This window comes from Lemur catta, chromosome 3 (assembly GCF_020740605.2).
Source record: "Lemur catta isolate mLemCat1 chromosome 3, mLemCat1.pri, whole genome shotgun sequence".
Classification (NCBI taxonomy): Eukaryota; Metazoa; Chordata; class Mammalia; order Primates; family Lemuridae; genus Lemur; species Lemur catta.
In genome coordinates, this window is record NC_059130.1 from 19,255,051 (window position 1) to 19,280,231 (window position 25,181).

The window sequence follows — 25,181 nt, forward strand, 5'->3', positions numbered from 1 at the left end:
CTGGTCTGTTTTCCCTCTCGGAATAGGTGGTCAAGGTCTCAGGCAGCAACCTCTGGCTCTCCTGCTTTATCCTGACAAAGCCCCACAAAACCCAGGCTTTCTCTCAGCTCGTGTGCAGTTTAACCTGGACCTGTTAATGCACCTGAGCTAATCCAGTTTCTGCCCCTCCTTGTCCTTCTCAAGTTCCAGGGTGATCATTAGCTGCTATCTGTGTGGGACTTGTGTAAGCTGACTTCCCCAATGCAGCTGTTGGACACACATTTTAATTAAAAGGCAGAAGGGTCAGGAGATATAAACACTCATGTGCCTGGATGTCAGCGAAGGCGGCAGTGGCATTCAGGAGCTAATTATATTTGCTTCTCTGGGACTCACACAAATATTGTCCTGACTGTCAGACCGAAGTCATTTATCTCCACATGCAGGGAGCAGTGGAGCCCACACATCCAGGTAGATTTAGCTTTTGTTGACGCTTCTGGGAAGTAGCAGGTGGATAAAACTGACAGCATCACCTGTCTCGCCTTGGTTGGGGGTCTTCACAAAGACCTAGGTTTGGGCCCTGAAATGCAGCCTTACCTTAAAGAGTAGGTGATGGGTGGCCTTAGTATCCAGGCAGCCTTTAGTACTGGCTTCCCTTGGTGGTCCCTGCCACTGACCCTCTCTCCTGCCCACCCTCTCCCCTCACCCCCTCACCTTGCATTCATGCAGAGCCTCAGTTAGTGATGGCGTCAGCCCAGCCTTGCCCTTCATCTGCCTCTATCCTTCCTTCCCTAAGTTTGCCGTAACAAAGTACCACAAACTGGGCGGCTTTAAGACAGTTTTCTCTCTCAGTTTCTCAGAAGTCCAAAACCCAGGTCTTGGCAGGGTGTGCTCCCTCTGAAGGCTCTAGGGAAGAGTCCCCCCCGCTTCTCCCTAGCTTCTGGTGGTTCCTGACACCCGGGTGTTCTCTGGCTTGCAGCTGCATCACTCAGTCTCTGCCCCCAGCATCGCGTGGCCTTCTTCTCTGTATGTGTCCCTGTGTGTCTTCTTTTCTTGTAAGGACGCCAGTGAGACCTTACCTAAACTAATGATGATGACATCTGCAAAGATCCTCTTTCCAAATAAGGTCACACTCTGAGGTTCCAGGTAGAGGCAAATTTTGGGAAACACTGTTCACTACAGCAGGTTTCTCAAAGCTGTCCTGTGACTGAACACTGACCCCATTGCTCCTGCTGTAGATGTTTGGGAGGATTAATACCAGCCTGTTTCTGCTCACACTGCTTCCTCTGCCTGGAATTTTCTTTACAGCCTGTTGTCCGCATGGTGTGACCATCATTCATCTTTTAAGACTTACTCCAAACCTCAGCTTTGCCTCCGCTGTGGATCTTCAACTGGAACACCTCTCCCTGCCCCATGCACAAGCTCTGTCACAGTCTCTGAATCACTCGAGGGTACCTATTGTTTGGGTGGTTGTCAACAGCACTTGGAGTGTAAGCCCAGGTCATAGAATTCAGAATTGTCCCCACTGATGTTTAAGCTTATGAGATTTAACTGCTGCGAGGTGATGTCCACATCAGCCAGCCGCCAATATATTTGGATCTCACAGGCTGTAACTGGAATTCCTGACAAGCTGCCTACGCCAGGCCTGCCCCAGTCATTTCAGTAGCCTTTCAGTAATACATTTTATGCCACTGAACACTTTGGAGCCACTGACCATGTTATAGCAGGTTTTCTGTGTTGTTACTCCCATCCTTCAGATGAAGAGTCTGAGGTTTGGGGAAGTAAATAGTTTGTTCAAGGTGAAAGAGTCAAAAAGCATGTTGTCTGGGGCTGGAGCCTGCACCCTCTACGCAATGCATGCTTCATCCCAAGGTCTTTGCGTGTAGACTGAGGCCCAGAGTGTGGTGGAGGGTGCATAGGACATTAAGTTGGTTTATTATCAGAACTTGTCTTTCAGATTTTTATGAAATAATATTTGAACTAACAAGGTGCTTCTCTCCGGGTCTGTTTAAGAAACGTACCACAAGGTTGAGCCCCTCTTCTCTGTTGCCATAGCAGTCATTTAACAGTTGTCAACAACACTGCAAGTGCTTTTGTGGTTGATTAGACACCAAAGACCATGGCATTTCACATTCCACCCTCTTTGTCCTGCAAAGAAAGCAGGCCAGTAAGGCAGCATGGTCAGCAGTGAGTTTTGAGCTAAAATGTGGCTGTCACATCCCCTCAGCCATTGCTGCACCGCCCTGACCAGGAGTTCAGATTTGAGCCAGCCTAGACCAGGCACAGCTGAGGAGGTTGCTTTCCCACTGGTGACAACATCAGCTTCTTCTGTTCCGAATATTCCATTAGCCATGTTGTCTTTTCGTTTGCATATCTGGTATTCCTGTATTTGTGTTTTCACATAGCTCTCCAGTGATTTTTTTTCTCACAATAGGCATCTCCGTGTGCTGTTTTCCGCAGATCCACGTGGTCTGTGAAAGGGCATTTCCCTGGGTAGAGACGTAGGAGGCTGCCTTGGCAAGTGGCATTAATTGAGCTCAGAGTTCTCTATCTCGGGAGAACTCTGTGCCACAGGGTTTTGGTGGGACCAAGCCCACAGTTTATACCTCAAGCCATACCTACTGTAATACAGGGTTCCTGCGTGAGAGCTGTTAGTCGGGTTACCGCCCTTTCTCACCCAATGTCATGGTGATAAGAGAGCTGGCAAGTTTCTCACCAACTCCATTTTTCTTGCCTCCCTCCTTTCCCAGAGATTATCTAATCTGGACATTGGGATTAGTTGAAGGGTTTGCTTTTGTTCATGGTTTTATGAAATAAATACTCAGGACTGATCCGAGACCTGGGAGAATGCTGGGGTTTCCTGAGTGAATAATTTAAGCGAACAAATATTATATCCCACGGAGAAAGCCCCTCATGCATGGGGGATTTACGTAGACAAGCTTTGAAGGGGCAAGACTAGGCTTGGCCAGTCTTGGCTCCCTCAAACATCACAAGTCACATGTGATGGCCATTGATGCTGTGTGCTTGGGGACAGATCATGGGGACCGAACAGTTGGAAAAGGCTTCCTGAAAGGAGTCAGTCCTGCTTTACCCATGTATGGTTCCATGCTTGGAGGATGCAGAGGAGTAGAGGCAGGAAGAATGCTGAGCCCTGGACTGGCCCGGGGAACCTGTGCTCCCTGTGTCCTGGCCTTGTGGGGCTGTGACTTAGGCCAGTGCCCTGGCACAGCAGTTGGGAGTGACTGATAGCCTGTCACAAGGGGGAATGTAGAAGAAATGTAAACAAAACAGCCTGAGTATTCAGGCTTGCCGCAGCATGGGACAGATGGCCTCTATCTCCTGATCGGTCCCGGCGTCGTCCCTGTGTTATGTACTTGGCGCAGCTCAGTGACTGACGCATTGTCATCGTCCTGAGTCATTAACAAAGCTGAAATCATGTATTGCTTAGCTCGCTCTCTTCACAAAGAAGAAGAAAGACATATGGGATTTTATTCCAAAAGATCAGAACCATTCTAAGTTGGGCACTTCAGTTATGTGTTATTTTCAGTTATGTGTTATTTTCAGTTATGTGGAAATTCTCATTCCCCAATGTTGCTAGATACGCCGAGCATCAGGCAGACCGTTTTCTGTCGGTGCGGGTCTGCACAACTCTTAGACATTTGTAAACTTTGTCCTGAGAGCCCTTCGGCTCCGGCGTAGGTTTGTCAGCCTGGGAGGCCGGCCGGGCCGCGGCTGGTTCTGAGTCACTTGCTGCCCTGTTGAGACGGCGGTCCTGGGGGAAGAGAAGGATGCCGGCGTTTTCCCCCTGTTTGGTTTTTCTGAGCAAAGGTTCTTGATCCTTTGAGGATGGTGAGAGCCACGCCTGTGATACGTGGGGTCCATCCCATGGTGCCCACCCCACCCCAGGCACATCACAGGGGACACCAGGGCTCTTCCTGAGTGGTGTTCAGGTGGGCTGCGGACCCGTCCGTGTGGGGAGCATCTGTGGAGGCCCCGTGCTGGAAGGTGGCCTGGCAGAGCCGTGCTGGAGCTGGCCATGGACAGAAGCTACTTCTCTAGGCAGCGCACTGTCTGTGGTCACGGGACAGAGGGCTGAGAAACACAGCCATAAAGCTCTGGCCCAGCCGTCCCTCCCAGGCCCTGACTGAGTTAGTGAGATTCCCTGGGCTCCTCTTTGTGGCCTGGCTGAACAGAAAAGCAAAACCCAACAACCACAGGGGAGTTTTGCTTTGAAGACAAGCCTGAAAATAATATGGGAAAAGTGCCTTTTAAGTTTTAGATTTTGATCAGGGGAATAACTTTCTATGGGAACCCAGGAGGCTAGAGATGTTTCTGTGTCGGTACAGGAAGGTGGGATGACATGGTTTGGGACCCCAGTGTGGCTGTCTGTATAAACTGAGACTTATTTCTGTGCAGGGGGACTCCCTGTCTCACTAAAGCCCAGAGACTCTGGAAAAGCAACATACGGGGGCAGGTGGTGTAGGTGCGCAAGGGAGCGTTTGTGTGTGTGCCTTATTAGGGAGAGGAGGTGGTAGATCCCTGGATGGAGTAGGAGATGAAGGATCATGTGCCCCTTGGTAGAGAATGCCAGGGACAGGAGCAGGGAGGAGGTTAGGGCCACACTGAGCTGGAGATCACCATGCAAGGCTGTCAGAGCCGGAAGAGTGGACTTCTGTATGAAGATCTGTAATGACACACGAACCCCAACTCAAGGGCCACCTACTCAGGAAAGCTACTCTTGCACCCTCCCCTATCCCGGGCAGTTAGGAAATCTTCTCTGTGCTTGCTCGGCCCCCATGTATTACAGAGCGAGAGCACACTCATTGTCATACGGTTTATGTTCATGCATCTGGCTAAGGAGAAGCTCCGTCTGTCTAGTCCCAGTGCTTGGCAGACACAGGTATTATACTTAAATATGAGAATGACAAGTGAGTGACTGAGTAATTGAATGACTATGACTTTCAAAATGTGGATTTGCTCTTAGGAATATTACATTTCCATTGTGCAAGTTTGGTTTCATCAACTTTCCCTTGACGGTGTTCCCTAGCCTCACACGATTGCACGTATCCAGGATGACATTAAATACCAACCGAATGCAGATCACCGAGCTGGGCACTGTTGGCGATATAGCTAAGAAAGCTTTCCCAGGATTTTGCTCTTAGGGAGCTTAGCCAACTTACTTCCAGATTACACTCTGTTAAACTCTTAAAGCAGAACCCCAGGGGCACCTAAGGAGGTGGATTGACAAAATTTCCAGCCGATAGGTAAGGGGCTGCATTGTCTCGGTGTGAAGTGCAGATCCCTGAGCCTCTCTGACAGTATTGGAACGCAGCGTGGTCATCCAGGCATCAAAGGCAGCCCCCTCCTGGCACTCTGGCTATTGTAACTAATCCTTGTAAGCCCATCTCCTTAGCAGAGAACTAGGAAGGAAGATCTAAAGGGCAAGATAAAATATATTTGTGGTATTTAGCACACTGGTAGTTGGTGAACAACTTAAGAGAACTGGAGATGTCAAGATGTGCACTGTTACACGGAGGCCACACGTGACAGGGAGAGGCCAAGCTGGGGATTTGTGAGTCTCAGGGGAGTGCCAGCTCTTCTGTTTATTCAAGGCGTGCTGTTGTGCAGGTCGTAGATGTTTGAGCCCCAGTTTTCTTACCTCGAATGTTTGTGAGGGTCAAATAAATGAGGTGTGTAAAACCCTTGCTGTATCCTTGCAAGCTGCTCTGCCCATCTCTTTCACAGATTCTTTTCATCTGAGACCAAGAGCGTGTTCTTTTGCCACCCAAACTCATTGCTGAGCATGGGCATCCCCCACGTCCTCCCTCCTGCTTGCTGAGATTGCCTCCTCTCTGCTCCCCGGCTGCTCTCTGTGGTCCATGCAGGTGGTAGGTTGGAGACCTAGGGCACAGGGACAGGGATGGCCTCCTTCATGCCCCTCTGCTAAGGGCCAGAGACAGCACTCCAAGGCCTGGGGGCCTCGCAGACCAAGAAAGGTCAAATGGTCTCAGCTGAGGCCTTCTTTTAAGTGGCTGGATGGATGCATGCCCTGTACGGATGCAGTTGTTCTGGTCTGTATGAAACCTAAACCCCGGGATTTCTTACACCCAGGGACAGTGAGGCACAGGGACAAAACGCTGAACTGGGACCTAAGAAACCTGAATCTGCTCTTTATTCTTTCACTCATTAGCTCTGCAACCATCAGTGAGTCTCTTGCCCATTTTGGGATCCTCAGTTTCTTCTTTTGTAAACTGAGGAAAAATAGAAAATGCTCTGTATAGCTAAACCTAGATGCAAGTTATGAGTTGTAACTTCTACCTCTTTCAACTATTGGCCAGGTGGGATGTGGCTGATGACATAGCCCAGAAGAAGGCATAGAAGCCACTTGGCCACGGGTCTCAGTTTTATCTTTAAATTGTCATCCTGGAGACAAAAGGTGTGGTGGAACCCAGACTTCTGTGTGAGATTATCTTTGCTGTTTTGTTACTTTACATGACTCCAAAACATTTTCACTTAGAAACTACTTACTCAGTCAAAAAGTTTTGCATTAATTTTCTCTTTTTTCTCAGTATTCAGCGAGCAGCATTGGTGGTTCTGGAAAATTACTACAAAGATTTCACCATCTATAACCCGAACCTCCTAACAGCCTCCAAATTCCGAGCAGCCAAGCACATGGCCGGGCTGAAAGTCTACAATGTAGACGGTATGTGCCTGGAACCCGTGTCTGTGGTGTGTGTGGTGGGCACACGGGCGACTGCTTAGTTTCAACTTCTTGGTACGTTTGGTTCTACTTCCCCTCTGTGCTTACCTTTATGGTGCTTTCTCATTTCAGAACAATTTCTTTTCCTTTTCTTTTTTAATGCAGGTAGACATTTTTAGAAGAATATTGACTTACAGTCTACATATGTGGGAAGCTCATTCATTTTGGGATTTTATGATTGAAAATAATAGTGGTGTGTCTCCCACCTCCTGCTGGGAACACCTTGTATTGAAAGCTGCTTTTGAAAATTTGGATAAATTACCCAAAGACTCAGCAAGCTACCTAAATCTACAAGACTAGAAATCTCAGTAGTTCAGGCATCTGGTGAGACACTTACAGGCGTTTCTCAATCCTGGCCAGGAGCTGGAGTTGAGTGGGTGTCAGGAGGCTGGAGGCCGGGCTGGGGAAGCCTGAGCTGGGTTTCAGGGTATCAGATGGTTTAGTGCAAGAAACAGGACACGGTGTCATTTCTTCCTGGGTACCTTGGGTGAAGGCAAGAGTTTGCAAAGCCTGGGAGAGGATCATGTTGTCAACAAATCAAGTGATTTATATATAGTATCAATTTTTAGTGGCAATGTTACCTGTGATCTGAAAACTTAGCAAGCAGCGATTCCCAGTCGTGAAACCAAGTCACCAGGCAAGTAGGTTATCCACAAGAAAGCCTAAAATCTTTCTGAAGAGTGAAGGTGGTCAGTGGTCATAGAACAAGGCAGGAGTTGTAAGCCTGTATTAATAAATGGGCCATTACGTGTGTCCTCAAGCGTTGGTATTTTCTGTATGTTGTGGCTGCCATGGCATTCCATCCTGGCTTGTTTGCCAGTGTGTAATCAGTGTCTTGTGTCCCTTGACTTTCTTTGTTCCCCGTCTGTCCATGTTCTCCTTGTCCCTCTCATTCTTTCTCATTGTCTTGTTGCTGAAATGTGATGCCCCAGCTGCCCTTATGGCCAAACTGAAACTTGATGTAACAGATGGTAAGTGACATCTCCGGCACACTCTGTGTATTGTTTTTGGCCAACGTTTTAATTGTCGGACCTTCTTCATCCCCTTCTGAGTTCTTTTTCTATTTCCAGTGATCAGATCAGGGTTTAGGGAGACTTCCCTGCTTTCATGCCTTGAGTTGTACGTAGTGAGCGCGGAGTGGGGCCATTGTTTGCCTCCTGGGAAGTTACCTTCAGGATTGGTGTGTGCTTCCCTGGGGCGGGTGACAGCACTGACAGACTGTGCTACTAGTTTTCTGCTCAATTTTCCAGCCCCTTAGTATTAAAACTATTCTTCCTCGTCCGTCCTTTCCCCAAAGGCCCCAGTAACAACGCCACTGGGCAGTCCCGGGCGATGATCGCTGCCGCCGCCCGCCGCAGAGACTCAAGCCACAATGAGCTGTACTACGAAGAGGCGGAGCACGAGCGGCGAGTAAAGAAGCGGAAAGCAAGGTATACCACCCTCCTGCCGCCAACGCCCTCGTGTTGCAGACTTCTTTCTTTTCTTACTGCTAGAGTGAGGTTTCTGTTTATAAACATGACCTGCTTGAGCCTTTAGTGTACTTTGCTCCAGTGTTTCTCAAACGTGAGCACGGATGGCATCACTGGGAGGGCTCGTTCAAACACAGATTGCAGGTTCCAGGCCCTGCAGAGGTTCCTGCAAAAGTTCAGTAGGTCCTGGGTTGGGCCCAAGAATTGGCATTTCTAAGAAATTCCCGGGCGATGCTGACGCTGCTGGTCCACTCTCCGAGTGAGCCTGCCCTACCTCCCCAGAGCCTCGCTGGTTTTCACAGTCTGGTCGTGTTGACTGAAGGGGACAGCACTGATTTCCATCGCGTGTGCTGTGCCTCTTCCTTCCTTTTCCCGGGGACTGCTGGTCGGTGTGGGTGGCTGGATCAAGGGGACGCGGTTCTGGCTCTTTATAAGGCTGCTTCTGCACCACCAGGCACCTCTCTGCGCAGAGCCTTTTTTAGCCAGAGTTTGAGAGGCCTTTGAATTCTTTTCATCTAACCCTTCATTGTAGAGATGAAAAAAGGATTGCAGTGAGTTTCCCAAGCTTATCAGTGGCAGGATTGGGAACAGAGTTCATCTCGCAGTCCTGGGGCTCCTTCCTCCTCACCCCTGTGGCCCCCATTTTGCATATTATTTTTGCATTGCCTCCCTTTCTCCCTCCCCTCTCAACCCTCTGGGGGACAGCCGGGGATGTGAGCAGAATGATTGGGCCACGGCAGGGTGGGCAGGTGTCTCTCCAGGTTCTGCGTGACTCTGTTCTCAAGCGGCAGGCCCTGTCCTGATGACTGTTACATCGCCTTCCAGGCTGGTGGTCGCAGTGGAAGAGGCCTTCATCCACATCCAGCGTCTGCAGGCCGAGGAGCAGCAGAAAGCCCCCGGGGAGGTGATGGACCCCAGGGAGGCCGCCCAGGCCATTTTCCCCTCCATGGCCAGGGCCCTCCAGAAGTACCTGCGCACCACGCGGCAGCAGCACTACCACAGCATGGAGAGCATCCTGCAGCACCTGGCCTTCTGCATCTCCAACAGCATGACCCCAAAGGTGCGCTGCCCTGGGCTGGCTCTGCCGGCGTCAGCCTGGCTTGTCACTGAGCTTGGCCAGTCACGTATTAGGGTGTTACTCGACACGATAAAATCACAGGCTGCTTCTCTGAAACACCGAGTAATAGGAATTAGTGGTTCCCACTTATTTTATAATATTACATTTGCTTTTTAAATGTGCCTTTCAAAGGCCTCTAGATTCTAGCGGAGGAGAGAATTTCACTGAGAGACAGTATAGAGTAGCGACTGGGGTGCTCTGTGGACTCTGGAGCCGAGTTGACTCATTCTAACCTGGCTTCTCCACCAGTGAGCTGTGTAGTCTTGGGTAAGTAGCTTAATGGCTCTGTGCCTCGGTTTCCTAACCTGTAAATTGGTGATAATACTAATAACTACCTCCTGGTTGTTTTGGGAGTACTTAAAACAGTACCTGTCATATGATAAGGACTGACTAAATAGCTATTATTATTATTAGCAGTAGAAATAATGCCATTAGGTATTTTGGATATTGTGAAATTTGTTTTACTGAATGGTCTTTTGGATTATATTAGCACACTTTTAGGGATATTACAAGAAATAGCTGTATACCTAATAGAGGGGAGCAGCCAAGTAGGCAGACTGGAGTAAGGGGGTAGCATGTGACTTCTCTAAAGAGAGGTGGGTTTAAATCCTGGTTCCACCACTTAACTGGTTTGTGACTATGCACAGGTCACTCTACACTTATTTCAAAATGGGGATCATAGTAATATCTACCTGATAGAGTTGTTGTGTAAAAATTATTAATACATTAAATATGGCAACATGGCAAATAAATCATATAGTAGAAAATAAATGAATTTGGCATGTAGCATGCATGTAACATTTGGTAGCTATTGTTTATAATAAGGACTGTGTTCATACATTGCACCATATATATGTCCTACTGATTACGTGGTCAATCACTAACAACCCTTAGGAAAGCAATACAGAAATACTCAGTAAGAAACCATAAGGTCTTCTGTATTCTTTGATTCACTAATCTCCCTCCTAGGAAAAGTATTCAGCACAATCAGATATATACAGGAATATACACAAAGATGGTTTTTGTAAAATAAGCTGTAATAACTCCAAACTGGAAATAAATTGAAACTGTAACAGTGGCTTATAAATTATGGTATATCACCTTTTGAGTCATGGAAAAATCTTTGTTAGAATGTTAAGGTACGAAAAGCAGAGTGCAGAAAGGTATGAACACTGTGGTTGCAAATGAGGAAAATACGTGTGCGTTAGCAAAGGGATGGCACACGCCATGTAGAATGAAAATTGTTTTCCTTTTTTCAAGGCTTTTAAGTTTCCCGGTTGCTTTCTATTTCATTTAAAAATTTTATACTTTTCGGAATTAAAAATAATAGCTGTTATTTGTATAAAAATCCAAACATTAAAACAAAGTATAATGTAGAAGGTGAAGTTTTCAATCTAAAGCTATCCCTTGGCTGTCTTTTCATGTCAGTAAATACAGACCCAACTCATTCCGTTAATGGCTGCATTTTACTGTACCAAACTGATTGCCTGTGGATGCACATTTGGATTAAAGGTTTCATTAGTCAAAGTGAGGGCTGGCTGTTTTGATAATCAAATTTTACTGGAGCACAGCCACTCCCTTTTATTTACATATGACCTATGACTGCTTTCACTCTGCACCAGCAGAGTTGAGTAGCTGGGACATAATATGGCTTAAAAAAACTGAATATATTTACATTTATAGAAAAGTTTGCTAACCCCTAGTCTAAACAGTATTGCAGGGAATACTTCTTTACATAAGTATTTGTGCAAGTATTTCTGAAGGATAAATTTCCAGTAGAGGAACAGCTGCATCAAAGTTATAGATCTGCCAAATTGTCCTTCTAGGAGGTGTTACCATTTTATACAGTTTGCCTCAGATATCTGGGAATTTTTATCTCTCCATATAATTGGCATCTTTGCATATCATTCTTTTTAATCTTTGTCCATCTAAGAGGAGGAAAATGTTTTTAAATTATTTTAATTTATATTTCTTTAGTTATTTATATGACAGAAGATTTTTTCATGTTAACTTTCCATTAATATTTATTCTTCTGTAAATTATTAGTTTCATTTCTCTAATCATTGAGTTATTTCTTTTTTTTATGATTCGTAAGTGCTGTTTTTATATTAGAAGTGTGGAAGTAGGCAAGGCTCTATTTTCTGCCTTGCAGTAGATGCCACGCAGATCAGACATGATATACCTGGCCACAGCAGTGAGGTGTGGGTGGAAGGGGAGACCACTTAGAAACTGTCCTTGACTCTGTCTGGGACCAGATGGACATATCCCGGTATGTTTCCATCAGTGTTACTGGCTCACTCTTTCCTTTTCTCACATCTAAGTCAGTGTATGTATTAATATTTGATTGAATTCACATGCTGTTGAACTCATCGTATGTGCCAGGCACATTGGAAATTCAAATTTAAAAAAACATGGCTCCTGCCCTTCAGGAGAGTGAAGTCTAGCATGAGGAGTGGACAAGCAAGCCAGCAATCATTGTTCCCGAGGGAAAACGTCACACGAGAGTTGACGATCATAGTGGCTTGGAGGAGGGCGTGGTAATCTGTCTGAGCGCTTCGGGGGAAGTGGTTTCAGAAGATTTGAAGGGCAAGGAGGAATGTGCTGAGTGACAGCGTTTAGCAAGAGGAGCAGCATATGCAATGGTGTAGCACAGTCGGGGGAGGGAAGGTGCATAGCCATGTGTGCACTCGGTTCAACATAAAATAATCACCACTCACTCACTCACAGCCAGGCATTGCTGCGGGTGCGTTCTGAGGGTAACCCTTCCATCCTTACAGCAGCCCTGTGAGTCAGGTAGTGTTACTGTCTCCACTTACAGAGAGGCTGAATAACCTGTGCAAAGTCACAACCAGGAAGTGGTAGAGTTGTACAGTTTTTGTTCCTGCAAGAATATTCCTGTGTCTATTCAGCTCATATTCACTAAGTGTTTCTTCGGGCCTGGTACTTGCCCGGGCCCTGAGGAACTTTCAGTTCAGGAGGAGGAGGAGGTAGAGGGACATGTTTAGTGGGGCCTGTACCCATGGAGGGGGTGAGGCATCAGTGATGGCTTCCAGGCAAACGCTGATGGCAGCCGGCCCACATTCCCTCACCTCCGTGGTTACCGCCACCCTGCAAAGGAGAAGGAGGACGTCCAAGAAGTCTTCCCTCCCCAATGGTGATGCAATTGTGAAGGTCCGGTGGGAATTCACTGTGATAATCTGGGCTCTGCTCTAAGGTCTCGGTCTATTTGGAAAACATTTTTTGTAGGTATAAGAATGGGTAGCCGCCTGGCAGGACTTCCCTGGGAATGGGGTGTTTCTTCCCTAATATCCTTTCTCCTCTGCTTTCAGGCCTTCCTAGAACGTTACCTCAGCGCGGGCCCCACCCTGCAGTATGACAAGGATCGCTGGCTCTCTATGCAGTGGAGGCTTGTTAGTGACGAGGCTGTGACTAATGGATTACGGGATGGGATTGTTTTCGTCCTTAAATGCTTGGACTTCAGCCTTGTGGTCAATGTGAAGAAAATTCCATTCATCTTACTCTCTGAGGAGTTCATAGACCCCAAATCTCACAAATTTGTCCTTCGCTTGCAGTCTGAGACGTCCGTTTAAAAGTTCTATATTTGTGGGTTTATATTAAAAAAAGAAGAATATATATATAGATATATATATATATATGTATACCAGAGGGGTGTCCTTTTTTTATTCTTCATTGCTGACTGAAACTGGCAGATGATAGACCAGTATCCCTTGACCATCTGCACTTTATTTGGAAGGAAGCAGGGGATGTCCACCCTGAAAAAAAGTGACTGATGACATCTGACTTTTGTAACTGGGACTTCTCAAGAAGCCGTTCCCTGGAGTTTCTGTCACAGCTGTAAACCAAAGCGGAGCTGGTGCATTCTTGGGAGCCTCGCCTTACAACAATCAGTTCCCGCCTTTCGTGCAGGACCACGTCCCCCATCGCTTCTGGTCGACCCACTTGTAGATTTCTAGGGGACACATCTTTATTCTCTTTCAGGAAACCAGTCGCTGCACGTCCACATTTGTATTTGTGTATGTAAATGTCCAGTACCACATCACCCTCGAATGTCGTGGGCAGTTCAGGAAATGCCTGCCTTCATCTTTGTTCTTTGTTGCCTTAGGTTCTTCAGAGAAAGATCACAACAAAAAACGTGCACTGTCAGTTTACAGCTGTTAAGTGATTTGATTTTTTATTTCTCCCAAAGAGAAAACCCACCTGCCCCATTTCTGATCCTGCCCCTCTACTGTCTTGAAGCAGGGAGCCCCTTCCTAGCCCTGTGACTGCCCACCCAGTCTCTAGCCCCTCCCACCTTCACCTGGCTAGCAGCCCTGGCCAGGGGAGCTCAGCCTTTCCGAGCCCACGGGGACCTGGCTGTCCCCATGTGCCCTCAGGCTCTTTGCACTGCTGCAGGTCAGTCCCACAGTGACGTGTGGAGTGTCCACCCGGCGGAACACGGGGAGAGCAAGCCTGCCCGATGCCCTCTCAGGCTGCAGTAGGAGCCCCACCCTGCCCAGTCCTCCTCCGTGCTGCGCCACACCAACCAGGAGAGGACCAACACTGTGACCCTGGGGCCGGTGGGTGCAGGTTGGAGCTGTGCAATTTCCTGGGGAGGTATGTTCCCACAAAGCTCCTACCAAGCTGCCCTGCCAAGGGAGACCAAATAATGCCAACCACACCGGCAACTACTGCTGTCCAATCCCTGTGTTTTCTGACCACTGTCACTGTGCAGCTCATCACCTCTGCCATTTACTACCAGGAAAGGGGCTTGTTTAGCTCCTGATGTGTAAATTACTCTGACTTATTAGTAGGGTGGGGATAAGGAAAATGGACACTCTGCGAGTTTGTGAAAGGGAGAGTAGAGAGCCAATCTTGTCCAGAATGATTCATCTGTGACCTGTTTCTTAAATGCAGCTGGTTTCAGTGGGCTTTCCCCTGGTCCTGGGGAGCAGGCGCTGCCAGTGTTGTGGGCAGAAGAGCCATCCTGGGGGGGGCCCTGCTGTAGGGGAGCCCCTTAAGGAGCCACATCTAGACACCTTGCAGGGGGCTGTCTATGCCTCCGTTTGCCTTCCTGCATCAGCAACAAAACTTTTAGAAGTATTTACTCCTGCTTTTCCCAGTATTTAGGGTAATCGGTTACCTTGTGTTAGTAAAGGATCGCACTGTCAAAATGCTCCTTGTGTGTACCCTTACTGTTTTAAGTATTCCACATGTGGTACAGTATTTCGGTTGTCATTTTTAAATCAGAATTGGCTTTGGATATTTGTAATACACCTGTACCTGAAAAATTAAACACCATTCTTGAATCAACAGCCTTCAGCTCAAAAAGATATGCTGGAAAAGGAAGGGGAAACCCAGGGGTGTGGCGTGGAGCCAAGATGTACTATTTAACTACATGGTTTCGTTTATGAAAAACACATACCGTGTAACCATGGTGCTTTTGTTCTTCTCAGTTTTTGCCTTTAGGTCCCTTCAAACTGAAAATTCCTTATGAATGTCTTTCTCAGGAAATATTTGGGGAGGTGGGGTAAGGGGTGGTGACTGTGTGTGAGACTTCGGCTGTGTTAGAGGCTGCTGCAGCATCGACACGGTGCAGTTGGAAGTGCCATCAATATATGTGCATATAGTTAATAAAATTCATCAGCATTCTAAAATACTGTGCTTCCAACCATATCTTAAATTACCTGTCCAGAAGGGGCCATGGTTAGATTCATTTGCTTTGGCATGTGCATTCCCAGCAGGGTGAAGAAAGGCTTAAATTAAGGAATTTATTTTCTCTCCCCCACCCCCCAGTCTTAGTATAGAAGAATGTCAGACCTTCTGAAATTATTGTCTCTGTTTTAAATTGAGTATTGATTTTTTTACATTGACTTTGTATTGCGTCCTTTTTGAAAGAATAACAAAATAAAATGCAGGATCTTTGTAAAGCCTTTGCACTTTCAACCTCTTAATAGCTTGAGTTACTGGTGCAGTGGGAACAATGTAAATGACATTAAAAATACTTAAGGTTTCAGAAAGCTGCATTAAACAGTTGAACACAATGCATTTTCATTTCAGTTCTTGGAACCAGTAGGCTATTCTTTTTAAAAGGGGATAAACTGTGCCCTAAGGCTAGTAGAATATAAATTCATATTATAGGAGACAGGATTTCATTTGCCTTAGATGTTTATAGATTTTCTGTAATTTTCAACCTAAGTTATTAAAATTCAAACATTGAATGTTAAAGAGAAGAACTTAATGAGGAGTATATATCTGAGATTGCTCTTTTTCCCTGATTGTTTAAAACCTGTTCTTAATTGTGGACTTTTGAAGATATGACAACTTTTAATAGTTCATGAACTGAATGTTTAAAAAGTCTGCATTCTTAGAGTTGGAAGGGATTTTAAGGCAATGTAGTTCATCCTTCCTTTGCATTATCAAAATGTTAGGTCAAAATTCATAATACTTTTGCTAAGGTGGATAAAGTAAGCCCTAGAGAAAATGCTTGCCCGACAATTTTTTGCCCAACCATTACCTCCCTTTTCCCCTCTTTGTCCGTCCATTTTGAAATCTGCGTAGAGGACAGATTCTTCACAGCAACGGGTGAGAGGTAGCCCTCCTGTATTTATCCTATTGTGGTTCATTGTCTGGATTTGGGGCTCCGTTTTTAATGGGGTGGCTGGCTGGATAGGTGCTCACCCGCCCTGATCTTTACCGTAGGGGTGAGCTCTCATGCTGTTCCATCTTCACTTCCCAGTGTATGTATTTACACAATAGCTGAGCCCTGTGGGATGCCACTGGTGTATTGAACTGACAGAAATGGATTACGCATGGCTGAGGGTTCCAGCCACTCAATGAAACAGACAAATTTGAGTCCTTGATTCTTCAATCTGGGCCCTGCTATGTAAGCCTTCCTAAATGGGGGTGCCTATTTGTGGGTATTTGATTCCATATATGTGAGCATTTCTCTGTGAAACATCTTAACATCCATGTTATCTGTAGCACATGGGTATGTATCTCAGCAGATACATGGGCCTATGTATATGGCTGAGTGTAGCAGGGTGTATGTGTTTCTATTATGTCCTAATGCCTGGGAGATTTCCTAATAGCTCCTGTCTTTAGGACATTACTCTAAAGCCAGTGACTTCTACCTCCCCTACTTTATTCCTTTTCCTCACTTGCACTTGCTCTCCCCGCCCCCCAGTAAATGGCTTTAGCACAGCAGTGTCTTCTGAGAGCCTGCTGTCCTGCAGGCACGTCCATTAGACTCCTGGCTTTAAAACCCAGGGACGAAAACAGCAAGAAACAGACAAAGGTCAAGCTCTGTGAGAATTAACTGCTCAAACTTAACTACCCTGGAAGCCTTACTATATATTTCTTAATATAACTTAAAAATTGGCCTTTATTAAAAAAACGATTGGTTACTAAAAGCACAGAAATGTTAGCATATTTATTGAAATAATCCTGCAGTAGAGACCCTGAGATTATAAAGTGATGTAAGTATTTCTGGGTAGTGTTTGTGTTTTATGGATTTCTTACAAAAATAAATCACTACTGTGAATTTACTACTTACTGTGTAACCTTGCGGTGGTATTCCATTATAAATAAACTATGAATTATTCTTAAGCCCATAGCAGAGTTCTTGATTGATACTCAGTGCAATAGTGAATTGAGATAGTTTAGATACTGTTGAAATAACTGTATTGAGCTTTAACCAAATGGATGCTCAGAAAATTAGATTTGACAAAACATATTTTGGTCAAAGGAAGAAGGGAAGGGGACTAACACTTTTATCAGATGTTGTATATCAGATACACAGCCTTGCTATGCCCACATTCTTCTAAGGTAGGCATTATCTCAGTTTTACAGGTGAGAAAAAGGAAGATCAGAGAGGAAGGGACTTGCCCAAGGTCTCATGGCTGGTAAATGGGATTTCAGATGAGGTGTTTGGTTGATTCCAGTCCCTCAGTCTACTATACCTTGAAGTATGATCCAAATGATTTGGCATTTCTGGGTGTGGAGGAGGGACCTAGAGACAACCTTGAATCAAAATCTGGGGTTGGGCGTTCACTGGGAGGTGGGACCTCTTTCACTTTGGGTTTACACCATGTGGTCCCTTGGGAAGTTTCCCCACCGTGCTGGCAGATTTGTTAGGAAATTCGACGGAAAGACTTGAGAATCCTCCTCCCCCAGGAAAACTCAGTCCTGGCAGTGTTGCACCTGCTGCGAGATAAGGCATTATTGTTCCCGGCAGCCACTTTTGCTTTTGTCTCACCCACCCCCCACCCCCACCCTGTTGGCTTGGGCAAGATGTGCACCTTGGGCACAGGGAGACGTGCAGGGGCTGGGCCTGGCTTCTTCCTGGGGCTATTGTAACATTAAGCTCCAACTGCTTACCCTGGTTGGGGTGAGAGAGGGGCTGTCTGCAGGCCCAGCCTGGGGAGGTTTGGAGCTGGAGTCCCTGGCCACCAGCATTCTCAGCAGGCCGTGTGCATCCCACTGTCTTCCCCACACTTGCCCTCAAGACTCGACAGAACAGACATAAAATAGGATTCTGAAAACACCGTTTCTTTGCTATTCCCATGTCTAAGTTTTGATTCAGTTGGGCACAAACCATCTTTTTCTGCCCTGCTGTTTGCTTTCAGTGGAGAACAGGAGGGGAAGATGGTGCTCACGCCTTTCGGCATTGCTTCTCATTGGGAATTAAGAGGAACTTTCAAAGGGTGGGTAAGAAATGTAAAACTACTGATTAAAATTAGATTTTGGGACTCTGTGAGTCCCTTTTTACTGGGTTCTGTCCGATTTCTACATAACCCAATTTGTTTTGTTTCACCTGTAAAATAAATCTCTGTCATGGGTTGTTTTAGAGTCTCTATAAGAAAACCATAGATTCCTAAAACCTGATGCAGACAGTGAAAAGTTACTTTCAATATGGCGCAAAGAGCCTGCAATTTATGTCTTTCTCAGCTTAAAAATATCAGTGTTTTGTCCTTATCTTAGTGGAAGAAAGGCACTTATTTTAAGCTTCAGGGACAAATGTGACAAACCCCAGGCTTTTATCTTTGGAGTGTCTTTGGCACTTATTTTGGCACTGAAATAATACTTGGGTAACTTTTGAATGTACAGATGTCTGGTTTTGTATGTGTTATGTTTATCTGGGTTTTCACTGTGGGCATGGGCTTTCACGGTGAAGTTGCTCATCATGTAGGAATGTTTAAACCCCAGAAAGCCCTCATCTGTGAGGACCAGAGACTGTTGGTCAGGGAATCAGTGATGGGGCTCAGGCATCTGATCTGCAGGTGACAAGGTCAGTTCAACACAAGTTGTAGGAAATATAGACATTTGCACATCATCACCTTTCTAGGGCCAGGTAGAAGGATGTGACAGTTGCTTTTCATTAGCGCCCGTTAGTTATAGAAGCAGTGGACTATTCACTTAGTGTTGATCATGAGTCTTTAAAAAAAGGAACACGAAAATCTAAACTTTGGTGATAATTTCCTATTTTTACAATGGATTCACTGTAGGCTTTAATTAAATGGCAAACTCATCTGGGACCCCTAAATTATGTCATGATTAACCAAATTTGATTTCCAAGCAGTCCTTCATGAGTATAACTATTTCATAGAGTGCAGAATGGCAGCAAGCATGAGGGTAGGGGTAGATACTGGCTCACTGAGGTGATGAATTTAACGCACCTTGTGAATGACCCCTTCCTCAACAAAGATGCTAGCAAGGGGATCAGAGAGGCCTCGGCCAGATCTTACTTGAGAGAAGATTATTTGACAAATGCTTTTTCTAGAAGGACTTTATATTTCTGGATTTCTAATCCAGCATCAATATGGAAAATTCAGTGATGAAACCATCTGTCTCTATCTGATAGTTATAACTGCAAAAAATGTGGCTAGGGATCTTTTATGTTCTTTCCAATCAGTTAATACCGTACTTTGTAAGTAAGAGGGGCAGTTTTGGCAGCCAGCCTCTGCTCATGGTCACCGCAGGTGTATGACGAAGCTGGGTGGTGGGTGCTATCAAGACATTTCTCAATGTGTAAATGAATGAATTATACTCCCCACAACCATCTGCACAAGTCTGTTTACTTAATTCATAAAGTTTATGCTATGAAACCTCTTCTCATTGTGATGGCAGTAACAATGTGAGTGTCTCTAACAGACACAGCGTACCTGTCATCCAAGTTATTTTGTTCCCATCAGGGTCCTCCAGTTATAGCCCTCCCCCATCCCAAATCACTGTAAAACATCTTACACATTACATTTTTCATACTGTAAACTTGCAAAATAAATTGAAATCCCAAATTGTATGTTGCTTATTTTCTTCCGTGTGATTATCTCAATCTAAAAAGTTGTTTACTTTTTAGGACATGTTTTCTCTCTTGCATGATTTTGATACCCTCTTAAGACAACCTGTCATATTTCTATGAAATCCAAGACAATTATAATGATAGACTGGGAAAGCAGAGTTACCATTATAACAAAAACTACTGATTGTCAATCATTTTATGGTGAAGAAAATATTCTAAATGAATAGATAATTAAAAATGAAATCCTTAGGCTCTAAAAGTTGGAGATGAAACAGACCTATTGAATAAACCAGCAAGTGAAAAAATCTTTATGAAGGAGAAAAGTGGATGTGGGGGCTAGTGAATATCGAATTGGTTTTGTGAGTGGCTTGGTAATTTAATTTAAATTATCGACTTATTTTAGATAGAACTATTTAAAGGGAACTTGATTGTTTGAAAAAGAAATGTTAAAGCTTGCCTTCTGCTAGATTCAGCTATCCTTAACCTGCACAGAATCCTGATAACACAGAAATTCTTATCTGTTGCATGGACAGGAATCAGTGAAAGAAATTGGCTTGAAGATATTCATCGTATAGATTATTGATAAGCTCTGTTTCTTTGAGCCCTAGCCAAAATATGTACAATTTATATCTGCACAAGTAAACCCTGCTAATATACCCTGTAAGCTCTGTTATCCAACAGTGCTAGGGAATTACAGTATAGGTATTCTGCTTAATTAATTATTTATCCATCATCTCAATAAAGGAGTGTTTACTTTGTGATGGGCAAAGTGCTAAGTGCTGGGATCCAAAGGTAAATAAATTCCTTGCCACTAAAAAGGTTACAATTTCGTGAAAGAACAGACATGCAAATATGTTATAATTTAAATAAGTACTATGGTCCAGGATATGAACAAAATGCCATGGGAGCAGAGGGAAAGGGGCACCTTCAGGTCACCCAGACAATGGGATGGATCAGCCCCATCCAGACTGGGACTCCATGGAGAGGAGGAGAAGTTTAGGGGAGAAGGTAATGAGTTCAGGTCTTGTTGTGTTGCGATTGAAGTGCTTGTACCACATCCAAGTCAAGATGTTCAGAAGCAGTTGAATGAGTGGGTCTAAAACTAAGGCAAGAGGTCAAGGTCAGAGACCCATATTTGGAGGTCATGAGCACACAGATGGTAGTTGATGGGCATGATGATATTGCCATGGATGAGTATAGAGTTGAGAGATGCTGTGAAACACCATCATTTAAGGGGCAGGCAGAGGAAGAGGAGCCAGAACAGAAAACAGAGAAGGTTTAGAGAGGTAGGACGGGAGCCAGATGAGAATGAACAGGATCAGAAAAATCAAGATAGCCTCAGTATTTTCAAAATACGAGTTTAATGACAGAGTTAGTTAGCTACTATTCCACAAAAGATTTTCCCAGTGTCTTACACATGTGTTAAAAGATTGAGAAAATAAATTAGAACTTTATACTGCACACTTAACGCTAAAACTACCAAGCACAACATAACTTTAGACAGCTCAGAAGGCACTTTGGGATTTTTTTTCCAGTGCTTCGGGGCATCGTTATGAGCTCCAATTATCGTTGCCCTGGTCAGCTGTGGGAGTGCTGATGAATGGAGAGTTAATTGACCGCTGGATAAAGCAACCTTTACTCTAAGTGGGAAGTGTCACTAGCAGCAACAGAGAAGGGGTATTCAGATCCCAGCCCGGGCCAGGCAGCCAGCTGACCTCATCAGAGACATGAACCCATCAGAAAAATTTAAAACCTTTAATTCTTCCAGTTTCTCACCTCCCAACCTCCCCCCCCCACTACTGCTGATGAATTATGTGAGACTTGCCACCTAGAGAAAAGTTCAGAGAGCAAATTAACCTCCCATTCCAGTACCCCAATATACTAGAAATGACGGTGACACCTGTACACATGTGTCAAGGCCTTTCAATAGCCATCCAAGGCTTGGCTCTGAGTTCTTAATGGTCTGACCCACATTTGAAATAATAATTTTAATAGAGCCTAGAGCAGCTGATTTATAAATTTGTTTCCAAGGCTGAGCCTTCCCTCAGAGGGATCCTCTTGGCTTGAGGAGGGATCCCCACTGACGTTCTAGGTGTAGGGGGGCTAAACTGATTACTTGTGCGTCTTCCCTGGGCCCTGGTTATAAGCTCACTCCATGCTTGTGAGTTAGCAAGCTGCCAATTCTGTTACTGTCATAGCCAAAGGCAACAAGTAAACTTGTGTTAGGGGATTGTTCTCCCCAGGCTGCTAGATTCCAGCACTGCCACGACCCCTGATGGTATGGCAAAGAGCAAGAGCTGTTCCGTGACAGTCAACATGGGAATAATTCCCCTCCTGTCCCTGCTGCGGGGACTGCTGGATGTGGAAAGGCATGTGCTGAATGGTACAGCTTCTGATGAGAAGGGAGAGGGAAAAGAGCTGATGGCAAAGGGAAAGGAGCTGGAGCTGGCTGGGCGTGGGGCAGGGCTGCTTGCCACTGCCTTGTGCGATTATCTGTATGGTAGTGGGTAGCTGTGATTTTGTTTTCACCAGAATCATCTGGAGTTGGGGCTATTCATCCTCATCATCACTGTCATCATTATCGTCTTCATCAGAATTATCATTGTCATCATCATCATTGTCATCATCATCATCATCTTCATCTTCATTGTCATCGTCTTCAGTGTTTATCTTTCCAGAAAGAACATCCTCAATCCAGTCTTCCAGCTCCTCAGCTGTGGGCAGGTCATCGTCATCTGGAATATCCATCCAGACACTGTCAGCCTGCAGTGAGGGACAGAATGAGTGAGAGGGACAGAATGAGTGAGTCTGCATGAAGGTTGAACAGGACGGGAGAGTTCCAAGTAGCTGTGCTGAATGGGCTCCTAGTTCTCTTATACTTATCAGGAGTGTACACATGGTTAAATGGAAACGCCAAGTTGCAGAATGGTGTGTGTAGTATCCTATTTGTGTAACAGAAAAGGAAATGTGTATTGCATTACCCAGTGGAATTGTATGTACGAAGGATATCCACCCGCCAATGGTTCCCCCAGGGAAAGAGACCAGGGATTGGCTCAGACCAGTGGGAAATACTTTCCCTCTTTGCCATCTATCCTACTTTTCCATTTTAAAATGTTTTAAATTTGAGCATATTTTTAAAATTATTATCATTATTAATTTTAAAAGAGGTTTACAAAATAAATAAATGTAGAGTTTCCTAGGTGACTGAACACCTACCAACAGGGCAAAAGGACATTGCTAACTGGCCCCATTCCCAAGAGATCCCACCTCAATTAATTACGGCTCTAATGATCCTCTGTGATCATCATCATCATTGTCACCATCATGTATCTGTCACCATTTCTGTTTTGTTATGGTGGAATTGTATCAGATGTCTGGACTGAGGTCTAAAATTCCTCATGATCTGCCAGTGCACCTACTGGCCTATCCCACCCGCAGCTCAGCAGTAACTGAATTGTGAGAAGAATCCCTTGACACATGATTTTCTTCCTTCCCTTTTATAAGCCTGGCCTCCTGGCCATGGGGTGGTAGCCTGCATGGGCTTCTGAGCTACAACCTCCCCATCACCCATCGTGCAATGACAGCTCCAGGTATGGATGTTCTTGTATAAAGAGACCTTTGTTCCAGACCTTGTTTGGCTATAGGAGAGTTTACTCAGCTGGAAAGTTCTCAATCAGTGAGTCAGGTCAGGCCAGTCCCATAGCAAGGAGATGTGCCCATGGAAGAAAGCCATGGAACCGTAGATTGGGACTGGCTCAGAAACCAGGCCAAGGCCACCCTGGCAAGTTTCCTGAGCTCAGACAGGACCAAAAGTCCTGCTCATTTCTGAAGGAGCTGGACTCCTATGGACGATCCCACAATCTAGGCTGCAGAGCAGAAGACAGGGCAGGCTGAGTGTGCCTGAGCAAGACTTCATGGGGGACACTCACATCTGTCACATTCACCACCCCAATCTGTGGCCTGAATAGGTCAATCTTGAAGGTCTTCTCCCAGTAGGCAACAAGCTGCAGCAATAAAAAATAAGATTAGACAGCAGGCAGGAGGCGTTCCCTGTCAAAGCCACTTTGTGTGGCTGGACCCACCCAGCGTCCCATCACAGTAACTAGTTCACCATTGGTTAAAGGGCTCCTAAACAGCTGGGGGCACTTAAGAAATTGAAGACTTGGCCCCAGCCCTCAAGCACTTTAAATTTAAAACATTAAATAAAAGATGTCATAGCACAAACTATGAAAACATATAATAGATAAGCTTCTACAGCTGTAAGGAAGAATGTTACAGAGATAGTCCAATGTTGATTCCCAAATTTCTTGTGGCTCTTTCATAGTTTACAGAGCCATTTCCCTACACCTCTCTTTCAATGTCCCATTTTAAAAATCCCATCTCTTGTGCCACTCTGCTACATGAGATGGCTGGGGAAGCCATGTTGTGCCCTAAATTGACACACAGGTAAGAAGAAGGCTTCTTCATTCAGGCAGCCATGGGCTCCACGTGGACAAATCTCCAACTGGGGCAGGACTGAAGGAGCAAGAGGTGACAGGGTTAAGAAAACGGAGGTGGACGATCAGTGAAGGAAAGTCTTCCTGGAAAATATATGGCCTAATGGGAACTGGGGACATTCAGGAATCTGGGAATCAGAATAATCTGAAATTTTCTCCTTTGCAAAAACCAAGGCAAACATATAGAACTGGCCAGGAGAACTGCAGACCATCTGCAAACTTGCATAACAGAACAGTGAAATAAACTAGAAATACAAACAGGCAGAAGCTAAATAAACAAAACCGTGCTGTATGCAGTCTTGCATGGCCATGATGTTATTATAATTACCCAGTGTGATGACATTGGTCTCAAGGGTCAGGGAAGTCTCTGCCTTTGAGTCACCCACCCTCTAGGTAGGATTGGGTTTCAGGACCCTTGCGATCACCAAATCTCTCTGCTTTTCTCTACTTAATCATAGTATCATCAGTCATGATCTATGCAACTAATGATAATTCCCAGAATATAAAGTTATAATTTATAGCCTAATGGTAACTAAACTTGTACGGATTATGAGCAGTTTGCTCTTACCTAAAGCAGTCACTAGATAGACCAAGTTTTGGCATCACATAGACCTAGGTTGGAATATCACACATATCACTTATTAGCTTTAACCTCCCTGCTATCATTTTTTTCATCTGTGTGATAGGGGTTATAATAGTACCTACTTTATGGGGTTGTTGAGAGGATTAGCTGTGACGATGTGTGTAAAGAACTTACGATAGTTCCAGACACACAGTAGAGTATATTAGCCAACTTCATTATCTTTACCACTGGCTTCAATTCATGTATTGTACAAATTCTGTTTATTCTTTTTAAAACTAAGCATAATCAAAGCTTCCTGGCCATGGATCACTGACACTCACAACAGTTTGGATTTCAAAGTTCTTACACATTCAACACTATACTAAGTCCGAGGAGAATATGGTGAACAAGACAGGCATGCTCTCTGCCCTCAAAGAGGTTCCTCCTTCTCTCCACAAAGTTCTTAACTCTATGAAAAGTGTTCATCTCTGATTTTTAGTACTT

The 25,181-nt window shown here is 45.1% G+C and overlaps 2 protein-coding genes across 2 annotated transcripts in view; one reads left to right on the forward strand and one right to left on the reverse strand.

The window, feature by feature from the left end:
- VANGL1 (VANGL planar cell polarity protein 1) overlaps positions 1-12,935 on the forward strand; it is a 41,561-nt gene extending 28,626 nt beyond the window's left edge. The window contains exons 5-8 of the mRNA XM_045546895.1: positions 6,546-6,679; positions 8,034-8,166; positions 9,031-9,265; positions 12,652-12,935. Of these exons, the coding sequence (XP_045402851.1) occupies positions 6,546-6,679; positions 8,034-8,166; positions 9,031-9,265; positions 12,652-12,912 (763 nt within the window). The 3' untranslated portion in view covers positions 12,913-12,935. The remainder of the gene's footprint in view (positions 1-6,545; positions 6,680-8,033; positions 8,167-9,030; positions 9,266-12,651) is intronic.
- Positions 12,936-20,961: 8,026 nt separating this feature from the next.
- CASQ2 (calsequestrin 2) overlaps positions 20,962-25,181 on the reverse strand; it is a 62,074-nt gene continuing 57,854 nt past the window's right edge. Inside the window, exons 10-11 of the mRNA XM_045546896.1 lie at positions 23,549-23,623; positions 20,962-22,382 (exon numbers count right to left, since the gene is read on the reverse strand). Coding sequence (XP_045402852.1) covers positions 22,170-22,382; positions 23,549-23,623 — 288 coding nt within the window. The 3' untranslated portion in view covers positions 20,962-22,169. The remainder of the gene's footprint in view (positions 22,383-23,548; positions 23,624-25,181) is intronic.